This window comes from Manacus candei, unplaced genomic scaffold (assembly GCF_025592945.1).
Source record: "Manacus candei isolate 608988 ecotype Guabito, Panama unplaced genomic scaffold, ASM2559294v1 h1tg000043l, whole genome shotgun sequence".
Classification (NCBI taxonomy): domain Eukaryota; kingdom Metazoa; phylum Chordata; class Aves; order Passeriformes; family Pipridae; genus Manacus; species Manacus candei.
This window is the reverse complement of record NW_026138091.1, coordinates 17,531,316-17,543,543: the sequence shown is the minus strand read 5'-3', so window position 1 is coordinate 17,543,543 and position 12,228 is coordinate 17,531,316. Positions and strand designations below refer to the sequence as shown.

The 12,228-nt window shown below is 40.5% G+C and overlaps 1 protein-coding gene and 1 long non-coding RNA gene across 3 annotated transcripts in view; one reads left to right on the top strand and one right to left on the bottom strand.

Moving 5' to 3' along the window:
- Window positions 1–12,228, top strand: part of LOC127474598 (uncharacterized) — a 702,069-nt gene that overhangs the window by 129,683 nt on the left and 560,158 nt on the right. The window lies entirely within an intron of this gene.
- KCND2 (potassium voltage-gated channel subfamily D member 2) overlaps window positions 1–12,228 on the bottom strand; it is a 270,977-nt gene that overhangs the window by 8,533 nt on the left and 250,216 nt on the right. For both annotated transcript variants that reach the window (XM_051795503.1, XM_051795502.1), the window contains exons 4-5: window positions 2,338–2,436; window positions 710–805 (exon numbers count right to left, since the gene is read on the bottom strand). In XM_051795503.1, the coding sequence (XP_051651463.1) occupies window positions 710–805; window positions 2,338–2,436 (195 nt within the window). The remainder of the gene's footprint in view (window positions 1–709; window positions 806–2,337; window positions 2,437–12,228) is intronic.

Sequence of the window (12,228 nt, the reverse complement as noted above, 5' to 3'; positions counted from 1 at the left end):
TATCCTTTATTGTTTTATAATTATGCAGGTATTGATCAGGTGAAAATATAGAGAGCACATAATAAGTAATTCTTTTGAGTTATAAGGACTTTCAAATCTAGAGGAGCATATTTGAGCCATGAGGAATTACATCAGTAATTTCTACAGGGATCTCAGCACCTAAATGGAAGCAAAGATACTTGGAAAGCTTTGCACCTGCATCTGGATTAAGCACTTGAATTTTCAAAATAGAATGCTGGGTGGTCCTCTTTTACAGTCACTGCAGTGAGAATAGTGTTCATGTCAGAGGACGCAGTCAGCATATCTCCCTGCACAAAATTCCAACATCTGCTCAGGCAAAAACTTGCTTTGAGTGCACTGAGTATCGAATGTATAAGGACTACAAATTGTAGTTTATGAAGTGTATTGCAGAAAAGTGCAAATAAGAACATCATGGAGCATGAGAAAACCATACCAAAAGTCACATATACAGCTTGGCTAAACCAGTGCCATCTCACTGATGTCAGTATCTTTCACCCTGGATGAGGCTCTCATCCAGGATCTATTATTTATGTGCATTGGGTATATTGCCTTAAAGTAAGATAAAATAGCTTTTCTTTCCATCTAACTGCTTTAATATAAAGGCTTATTAATTAGAAGAGATAACTGAAAACATTCAAAAATATACTGGTGTTGGAATTCACAGGAAAACACAGTTCTCTCTTCTTACCGTGGTTTTTTCCAGGCAGTGAAGCAGGTGGTGGTGCTGTGTTTCAAAGGAAGAGCCAGCTTTGCCAACAAAGGCCTGTTCTTCTTCAGTGGAGGACTGTTGATACATAGAACTCCATATTATTCTCATTTTTGAACAAGAGGGCTCTTATTCAAATATTTGATCAGAACTAATCTGGATTGTACACGGTAGCATAACTGCAATGCTTTTTCTACACAGTATAACCCAAATTATTTTGCATTTGAGTTTTCTTTTGCTTGTTTTTTAATCAAACTGTTTTCTTCTCTTCCCTTGCACCTCCTGTTAAATATTCCCATCTAAGGTCTTTTAAACATACACAAAATAGTACAATTTACAAGTGCAATCAACATGTGAGCTTTGAATGCTGGATCAACACAGGCTTAAAATTATAATCAATTTAAGTGACAGTGAATTTTTTTTTCCTGGGAATGTGCCTCATTTGAAGGAAATTAAACATAGCTGTCCTCCTGGGATCATTTCATAGCACTGAAGAATTTGTGGTATTTTTGCTTACACAAAAATTCATGTCAGTGATCCCAGTCTGCTGGGTTTGGAAAACTTATAGCAAATGTTATAGACAGAATAAAGTAGAAAGCATCCATTGTTTATTAATTGCTTTCATAATTATTCACTTGAAAGCAAAAAACTAGGGGAGGAAGCGGGATAATAGGAGAGATTACAATTCAGCTTAGGGATATTTGAAATCTGCATGGTAATTAAGCTGTTTTGTGTCTTTTAAGTTCAAATACTTGAGTTCTTTCAAAAAGAAGAGGAAACGAGGGCTCTAACTGCTCATCTTTTGTGTTAAACAGAACAGACGGACAGACAGCCACTTCCTTCTTTTCTGGATACAGGTTAGAGCATCTGGCTGTTTAACACATATTGAACAGAGAGGGCATAGAGGAATGAAAGCTTTCCCTCAAGGCATTGCCTAAATGCCAGAAAACAACATTAAAAAAACGCTGTGTCTTTTGTCTTTCTCATCTGGGTACGACTGAGCAGCCAAGGGGCTGACTCCCAGCAGCGTAGGTCACTGTGGATCCCAGTCCCAGCTGCTGGTCCTGGCTTCCTTGGCAGGGGTAAGAGGGGATTCGCTTCAGGTAACGTTAGATTTCAATGCATTTGAATAATCACCAAGATTCTTCTTAAACCAAAGTAGGTGCTTCGAGGGAACTCTTTTCACTCTGCAACATCCCTCTGTGCACACAGTACCCAGGAGCTGCCTCTTTCCACACTGAAAATGAAACCTGGCTTTGTCACCCATCTTCTTCCTGTTTAAAGCCAAGTGAGATAAATCAAAACTACCACTTAAGAGGCAAATGCTCTGTACTTTCTTAATGGGTTCTTCTACAAGATCTCTAAAAATGTGGGTTACATTGAATCCAGCATTTCTATCTGGACATTTCCCTCATCTCTTAATATCCCATCATTGACTCATAAGCTTCTTTTAACAATAGTAATTGTCCAATTTATCCTTCCTTAATCTACCTCTAAAGATAACCTTGCCGAAAGCCCCAAGGTGACTTGCCCTGGTGATAAGTAGAATAAGCTACTGCTGGGCTGTCATTAAGGTGTTCCTCCGGAGGTGGAGGAAACACAAACATTACCTGCTGCAGCTGGTTACTCAGCAAGCCATTTCGTTTGCTCTGCATGTAGGCGTTAGCACTCCCACTCTTTGCCGCACGAATTCGAGCAAGCCTGGCTTTCTGTGTAATAGATAAAAGGAAGAGTGTCACTTGTACTCATATCCATTATCCTGTTTATCTAAAACTGCTAATTGGAATCAGCTGCTTATGAATACCAATATCACAGCAACTGACAGACTGCATTGCATCCATCCTCCAGGTGGAGCAAATCACAAGCATCTTCCCATTTAAAATGCAAATGATTCAAGTTTTTATTTATTTGCATGCATTAGCTAACAAGAACAATGATTTTGGAGAAGGGATTAGACGGATCAGGATGGAAGTGGCTCCCTTTTTTATTTTTTCATTGCTGTAACTGTGCCACTCCTTACGTCTTGTGGGGCAAAAACATGGACATCCATCTCAGCTGTTACTGCAATGAAAATCTCTTTGAAGGGGTGTAAGACCCCAAGTCTTGAGCTACAAGCTCACCAAAGGGGTTTTACTTTGAAAGTATACAAGGCTCCAACAAAATCCACCCTCCAGATTACTGGAATAGCCCTCAGTTCTTTTAACAATTTAAGAGAGACCACAAAGGAGAAAAGCTACACCCGTTTTCTCAGGGGGTACTTCTGCTGGTAAACTTTAGAAAATAAGTACACTTGACAAATGTTTAAAGGGTAGCATACAACCAAAACAAAGCATTCCACAAAGCATTGACTTAGAACATCCTAATCCATACAATTTGTCAAAATCCAGCCCATCCAGTCCTAAGTTACCCAAAATATTAAGAAAGGACATTAGGAGAAGAAGTAAAGAAAGAGAGAGAAAAAGAGAAATATAGCTATTATCCCTAGATCCAGCATAGGTCCAGCTACAAGAGTATAGAAGATGGAGAATTCAGACATGTGATCACAGGTCCTTAGTTTTATCTGCTCTGGCCCCCTGTGGCCACGCCGCCCAGGCGGGACTTCTGGCCCACTGGCCACTCTGGGGCTCCATGGCAGGTTGAAGGGTGGTGGTCCCACTGTTTGAGCTAATCAGAGGCTGGGTTAGGGGTTCCACTGGGCATGGTGTGGACAGTGCTCCTAGGCTGCCTTTGACTTGGGCTGCTCCAGGGTTGCCCAAGGAGGAACCAAGGGGCTGGATTGGGACAGGGCATCACCTCACCTAAGTGAAATTTGACCTGTCCCCTCCCCCAGCCCCTCTGCTGCTTGAGTTAGTCCCAGCCAATAATTAATGTAGTAATCGAGTGTCTCACAAAGGGAATAAATGGTTCAGAATAAAACATAATATTGCAATGTTTGTGAATGGGTTTCTCAGAGTCTTCTGAGTTTTTGGAGTACCAGAATGTGGTAGTGCTTTTATCCTGTCTCCCAGCTAAGTTCCTGAATGCTTGCCAGGCATTCTGCTTGCCAGAATCATAGAAGTGAATCACAGAAAGGCTTGGGTTGGGAGGGGCCTTTAAGATCATCTAGTTCCAACCCCTCACCATGGGCAGAGATACCACTCACTAAGTCAGGTTGCTCAGGGCCCCATCCAGCCTGGCCTTGAACACATCCAGGGATCAGGCATGCACAACTTCTCTGGGGAACCTGTTCCAGTGCTTCACCACCTTCCAAATAAAGAATTTCTTCCCAGCATCTAAACTCAACCTTCCCTCTTTCAGTTTAAAACCATTGCATGTTGTCCTGTCACTATCTGCCCATATAAAAAGTCCCTCTCCCACCCTTTTATAAGCACCTTTTAGGTACTGGAAGGTTGTGATGAGGCTCCTTAGAGCCTTCTCCAGGCTGAGCAACCTCAGCTCTCTTAGCCTATATTCATAGGAGAGGTGCTTCAGCCCTCTGATCATCTCTGTGGCCCTCTTGACCTGCTCTAACAGGTCCATGTCTTACTTGTGCTGAGGACCCCAGAGCAGGATGCAGTACTCCAGGTGGGGTCTCACAAGGGAGAGTGGGAGAATCCCCTCCCTTGATCTGCTGGCCACCCTGCTTTTGATGAAGTCCAGGACATGGTTGACTCTCTGGACTATGAGTGTACACTATTGGCTCATGTCCAGCTTTTCACCCATGAGAACCCCCAGGTCCTTCTCTGAAGGGCTGTTCTTAATGACTTCTCCCAGTCTGTACTTATATCTGGGATTGCCCTGGCCCAGGTGCAAGCACCTTGCACTTGAATTTATTATCTTCATAAAGTTCTCATGGGCCCATTTCTCAAGTTTGTCCAGGTCCCTCTGGATGGCATCCCCTCCTTCTTTTCTGTCGAGTGCACCGCTCAGCTTTGTGTCATCTGCAAACTTGCTGAGGGTCCACTTGATTATTGCCTGTGTCACTAATGAATATATTGAAGGGCACTAGTCCCAAGATAGAACCCTGGGACTGGGACACTTATCACTGGCTTCCACCTACCTCTTCATGTCTGTTGGTATAATCAGATTTAATACTTATTGTTACTGGTCATAGACTGTTCACAACCTGATTTTTCAGAGACTGCAAGTATCAAATTGCTGAGAGAAATGTGAGATTTCTCATGTGAGCCTCATTGCTTGTGAAGGTGACTTTCATTCCAGAGTACAAGGAGGTTCATGAGTGAAGGTCATTTTGCATCCACTGATTTTGTACAACAGCTAGAACTCAGAATTAGGGGAAAGCATGAAGAATAGACTCTCTCAACTAATGATGTGGAAAACAGAAGCTTTTATGGAGTTTCCAGGATGATGTCCTGGTTCTGTAATTTTTTGTGGCTGGTTACATGTGTGAAAGGGAGTCTGAGTTTATCCTCAAAGTTAGGTTTCTGATTCTGAAAGGCAAATGCCAAGCAGCATCTGGAGTTGAATGGCTGCTGAAACAGAAAAGGATATGCAGTGAAGAACTTAAAAACCTGACTTTGATATATTAATAGGGATTTTCATATCTAATACTTAGTTGATATTTTCAAAAAATAGAGGGAGAATTTTCCTCCCTCCCCCAAATTTCTGTGACATTAAATGTCAGCATGAAATGACTTAGAATCCCTGAACTCTTACAGAGGGAAGCAGCCTGGTTACTGCAGCCACCAGATCTCTCTGGCACGATTAGTAATTAACTTACTACGAGGAATGGCTCAACACCACGCTTCTTTGCACTCACAGCCTCAAACTCACAGATCTTCTGAACAGCCTGCCAAGAAATTCATAACAGCTAACAGCAAACATGGCTTACGTTATATGTCATGCATTTATTATCTTTTAATTGTTTTGAAAGAGAATAAGCTAATGCTCTGCATGCGTGCATCACTGAGCCAAAAAGCTCACGAGAGGCTGTTTCCTGATTTTGTGATACATTGGCCATTTTAGAATAATACATTGGTTTATCAACTTCCTTTGAGCACACAGCCTTTCCAGCAATGTAGTTAACGCATCTCAATCTAGTGGTAAGGAGAAGAGATGCCTGATGACCTGGCCTGGGGTCCCCAGGAGCGACCAGTGTGAGGAACTGTTCACAGCTCCCACCCTCCTGGCTTATGTGGGCTCTTTGGTGGCACATTCAAGGCTACCAGCAGGGTTAGGGCTCATTCCTCAGGACTAGCAATTAAAAATCCCCTTGGGCAGGCAGAAAATAGATTATTTTCTAGGGGGTGCTCCTGAGATGCAACTCCAGCATGCTGGGCTGAAGGCTGGGGGAAGAGCTTTACCTGCACCACTGAATAGTCATGGGTTGAGACGTGCACTTGGTTATGTTCATAAATATATCAAAAGGTCTCTCTGTTTTGTCTTAGGAGCTTGAGACGCTTTGGAAATGTCTTTACAGTGTGCAGCTTGGAGTCCCATAAATAAGTTATTTCAGTCACAAATGTTTTAGCTGTGGTACTTTTCAGTCTGCTCTTTATACAGGGAGATTCATTAGATTTAATGAACAGACATTTTACATACATTAGTTGTGCTTTTCATTTTAACATGCATATTCATTTTCTTCTTGGTGATTGAAGCAATAATTATGGTGCAGCACCATTTAATAAAGAAATATGAAAAACATAACAGTTCATCAGACCATCTTAATATATCAAAGTGTTACACATATATAATAGGAAGGCTGTACTTTTGATGTGAAGATTTTAAATTGCTTTGCAAATATGAATTTATTGCATCTTAGAAAGCTTTTGTGAGCTAGAAAGTAATAGCTTACATCTTTCTAGCTGAGACTCATTGAGATGGCCTGAATTTACATCATTTACCAAAGAGAAGATAGTAAATCTATTACCAAGACAGGAACCAGATATTGTGGCTTCCATGTTTATACTTCAGCTTACAGAAAATAGTCCTGAAACTGGAGGTGTTTACAAATCTGTTAAAGTGATAAGACTTATTTTCAGTGCTTCTGATTTCAGTGCTGCCTGATTTATATAAGAGCCTGTAGTATGAGCAGTCTAGTGACTTCTCACATTTGCTATCAAGAAATCATTAAAAGCTCATGTCATGCACAGGATTTTAAGGGCTGTGTGCTGGGGATTGAATTCCCATAAAAGGCAGCAAAATGACATGATGACATCAGTAAAACTGTGATTACAGAAGACCTACATTTTCCTTTAGTCTGCATTTTCTGCCATATGTAACAGAAAGGGAGTGACAACTGCCCCTTTGAACCACTACAAAGCCCTTCCTAACCCTCCTCTTTCATGGAATATCTAGCAAAATAAAGAAAGGATTAAGTTCTCTCGCAGTAGATGATATCTTTGCTGTGAGGTTTCCCCTGTTAGCCTCCAAATATGAAAATTTGGTTATTTTTACATGGTCTAAGGCTAAACCAATGTAGCTGAAATATAGTTCTTTTACATATTCTAAGGAAATTCCACCATAATCATCTCATCTGCAGTTTCCTAAAGAAATTGATGACCAGCTCTAATTCTTACCACATCCTTTGAATTTGCACTGAGCTTCTCTTTTGAATGCACCTCTTTCTTTTTTCAAGCTTCAAATTTTACAACTTAGAGGTGCATTCTTGTCTGTGGCTGCATTTATAGAAATCTCACAAAGGGAATTCACTGTTATTCAACAACAGTTAAGTCTGTCAATTTTAGAAATATAAATTTATTTTCACAAGGTTTTAAGTAGTACTCAGTGTAACACTATGGGGTATATACAACATCCAGCTTTTAACATTCAGATGCCTTCAGCTGTCCAGCTATTTTAGGAGAGAGATTTTATCAGGAACATTTTAGGGCAGGGCTTACTGAAGTACTGGGAATCATTTTTGGCAAGATTCTCTTCAACTTGCTATACAAGAAGCCTGGGGTAGCCTAGGTAATTTAGTACTTAGATAGCTCCTGTTGTTTCCTGCTGCTCTCCAGACTATATGAATGTCTTACTAGAAAAACTCAAAAGTTACTAATTACTTACCTTATGGTTATTATTTTTTAATGATTTTGTACATTTAAAATATTGAAATTCCTTCACAGGAATTTTAAAATGTTAGCACAGAGTTGGTTTTCTTCACAGTAGCTGGTATGGGGCTGTGCTTTGGGTTTGTGCTGAAAACAGTGTTGATAATTCAGGGATGTTTTAGTTACTGCTGTGCAGTGCTTGTACAGAGCCAAGGCCTTTTCTGCTCCTCAGCTGTCCAGCTGAAGAGGCTGGGGATGGACAGGGAGTTGAGGGGGAGATATTGACAGGACAGCTGACCCCAGATGACCAGAGGGATATTGCATCCCATATGGCAACATGCTAAGCAATAAAAGTGGATGGTGGTGGAGACTGGCAGGGGCTGCCCTTGCTCTGGAACTGGCTTGGTGCTGAGCAATTGTTTCCTTTTGCATCGCTTTTTTTCCTTGGATTTGCTCCCCCTCACCCCTTTCTGCTGGTTTCTTTCCCTTCCTTTTGAAAAAGATTAGACTGTCTTTATTCCACCCACAATTTTTTTCACTTTTATCCTTCTGATTTTCACCCCATCCCTCTGGGGAGGAGAGATCGAGCAGCAGGGTGGTGTTTGACTGCCTGCCTGGGCTAAACCAAAACACTGTGGCTCATAGAGCAAGGGCCAAAATTATCAAAAAAATCAATTACATTGTTTTTTATAGAATTGTTTTGTTGTGTGGTCTTTCATAAATCCATCCTGTGTGTTTGTTTTTAAGTGAAAAATCAGGCCCACATTTCATGCTCTGATTTTCTAATTTTCAGTAATTGCAAATAATTGACTTCATATTATCTGACATAATTTACAGGACATCGGTACATAATAAAGAAGAAAATGTTGTTTACTTTGTACATTAATAGATGTGGAATTAAATAAGGTTCATATATTTCTTGGGTCATACCTTACTTTCACAATCTATTCAAATTATTGTTCAGTAAACACGAGTTCTAGGGGTTTTTTTTGCTAAATTCAAAAATCTTGGATAAGCTGTTAGTTATGTTTCTGCAACCCCCCCTGAGATTAACAGCCTATCTCATATAGAGAAGTCAAAATGGCTAGCAGGGTTCCCTGTTGCAAACATTCAATTCCAGACTGCCAGGTGCTGTTAAGCAGTTATTGGAGTTTATCCTGGAGCCATTTATAATTAGCTAGTAACTAATTCTTCATAACTTGACAGATAAATGCATCATGTACAATCAATAAATAATAAAGCAAAGCCAATCTTCAGGATATATTTTTCTTTGTGTAGGTCAAAGACTGCACTCAAATGGAAGATTCAGGTTGAATTTCATGTCTGAAGTCAAGTTCTGGAGCTGATGAAGGTTGTTTGGGTGTTCTGCTGAGGCACCATGCAAGGTCACTCTAGGGAGAAAGTGCTTAAGCAACTAAAATTAAGGCTCCTTTGTTTATCAGATAATGAACAATACTGGGCAGAAGTACCTGCACTTAGGCACTTGCTGGCTAAGAGGACACAAGGCTGTTGCTTTCCAAAGATGTAGAAAAACAGATGCATGGAAAACTGAGAAGCATCTAGCAAGCGATGCTTCATTTATGGTAAGGATGTTATAATCATAATTGCTGCTGCAGTATGCTGGGATGGACCTTTGTGTCCAAGCTGCCAGACACTTGTTCCAAGAAGGCAGCTGTGCCTCCTCCTATCTCTTCCCTGGGCTCGTAGTCATCCCAGTGAACATGGCACTGTGAGGGTCCTGCCAAATCATAGCCCTTGCTCCCTATCAAATACAGAACAGGAAATGGTACCCAAGCTTGCCTAAATCTTTCTTTTTTCCTTTTCCATTCTTTCCTTTCCTTTTTCCTTTCCCCTCCTTTCATTGCTTTTGTACATGACTAGTTACAACACACCTGTCATTAGCTTTACCACCTGCAGGCACTGATGGGCAACCAAAATAACTTGGCCTCTTGAAGTTGTCTCTAGCTGAGAAAAGCTCCACAAATAGTATTCTTCCAAACTGTCTCACTAGTGATAAATCTGCTTGAGAAGAAGGCACAGTAAGACTACAGGGCATAATTAGTTCTGCCCTGAATTCCAATTTCTATTTTGGATTATTTATTCATTTATTGTCAGGGTAGGTCAGATCCTTGGACCTTATTATCTGATAGAATACAACATTCTGATAAACAGATGATTTTGTTTTTGTTTTGTTTTCCACTCTTTTTTTGTTTAAAAACAGCTTCTTGATTGCAAGAAGCTCCCTGTACTGCAGCAGAAAGCTGGCCTCTCCTGCCAAAATTGGCTGTATTACAAAGTGGGATTTCATGGTAATTATAACAATGTAAGCAAGAGCTTCCTTTAAAATGCATTCAAAATGCAATGGTATATAAATAGATTTCTCTCTTCCATCTTCTCCCAAGCATTAATGTGCAGCATCTTTTTGCCAAAAAGAAACAAGTGGAATTGTCTAATCTTGAATAACTGCAGAAGTCAGTAAATGCATATACTGATGGTCATGTGGTTCTTGAACAATCCTAATATAAGCGACAAAATTTGTCTGCTGAAAATTGCCAGTGCTCCTCAAACTACATTTCAACTCTTTAGCGAAGAACTTTCTCGAGTTTCCTTCCAGCCCAAATGTTTTGCCATTTCTGAAGCCTACCTTGATTAAACTTCTGTATGAGATACTGATAACATACAGAATATGTATGTTATCATAAATATATTGTATGATAACAATATATCATACAATATTGTATGATATATATTCAGTTCAAACATACAACTGTCTCAAGCTGATGAAAGCTGTTGTAGGCAGTGGGAGGTACCACTGCCTGCAGAGGCTTGTGCTGCACTCCATGAAACAGCACCTTCTTTCAAGCTTATGTTCCTCAGCCTTAGAGAACAGAAATAAATTTGAGGCCTAGGGAAACATTATTTTAGAAAATGGTGTAAAGCCTCTATTCTACTGGGTGAAGAAGGAATTTCAAACTTCAATAAAGTGACCTTTTTGCTTGAATATTCTTTTACAAAGCAGTAGAAACCCCCTGTGAAAGGCAAGGCTATATTTCATAGCAAAATATGGACTATACAGTATCCATGACGTGCCTTTTGTTGATTTTTTTTTCAAGTCCAGCAAAGCAATATTCAGTTCAACATCTCAGTCATTTTAGATTGAGAGAGATTAGCTTTGCAACAGGAGATATCAATTCAACACACATCCGGTGCTAAGTTAATCAGACCTCAAAGCCATTTTCTCCAAAGCAAGAAGGGCATAAACACAGAGGAGATCTCTCATCCTTACTGTTGGCATTGTACTGGGGAGCAGAGCAAAAATCTCTTGGCAGGATTGCCATTCATCACTTCATGTCCCTGTTTGAAACATACAAAGAGCCCACTATTTTGCAAGGAGAAAAAGTCAGTTATTAACTCAAGCAGTTTCTATTCATTTAAGAGATTATGGGGAATAGCAACCAGTCTACCAATCTAATTTTTGCAAGGTATTTTCCTGTGTCCATCTCTTTTTCACTGACAAATTGTGCTGGTTTTGGATGGTGTAGAGTTAATTTTTCTCACAGTAGCTAGAATGGGGCTGTTTTTAACCTTCCAGTTCTCTCCCTGATCCTGCTGGTGGGGCAGTGATCGAGCAGCTGTGTGGTGGTTGGCTGCTGGCCAGAGTTAAACCGTGACACAAATGTAAAGCAGGCATGGAAAACTCTGTTTTGTAGCATGCATTAGGAGACAGTTCCTATCTGAAGTAAGACTGGTTGTGTCTGCAGCTATTGTGAATGCCCAGAAAGGCACATTGATTGCTGGGATCAAGCAGCATGACTGGCACCATGCTCAGAGGCACAGTAAGGAGCACTGAGTGTCCTGGCTGAGGTGCACAGTTGTTTCTCTGCTACCATTATACAAACAAACAGAAGTGGAAAAGTTCTTGATGAAAAAAAAATGTAGTGTAGAAATGATATGATGTCCCAGCTGTGGAAGAGAGGAATGGACAGCTGGAACTTGGTTGTGGGACAAAATAGCATGCTAAAGGATGGGTGGATTTAGTAGATAGATAAGCAGCCTATATTTTAAATCAAGTTTCTAGAAAGGTATGACATTCCTGTGATATACCTGGTTTCTTTTATAGCCATTTTGCCAAGATGTGGCCATTAAAGGGTGCTGTATCTTCAGCCTGGGCCAATGACTTTCTTGGACATGTACCTCTGTTTCTCCTGATTTTAAGGTATGCTGAGAATGGTATCACTACACACATTTATTTAACTTCTTTTTTTTTCCTTTTTAATGAAGAAATCACTCAAAAAGGTGACCAGAAAGAAACACACAAACATTTTGTATATTTAAACCTGGTGCTGTTGTTGATATTAAGCAGGTGCAGCTTGCAGCTGCCTGTGTTCCCTGGTTTATATGTGCAGTCCCCAGCCACAGTCTGCCTGCACACTTCTGCCAGCAACGGTCCTGCTCTCCCTGGATCACTGGAGAGTCATACCTCTGAAGAGAAACCATGGGAACACAAAAAGC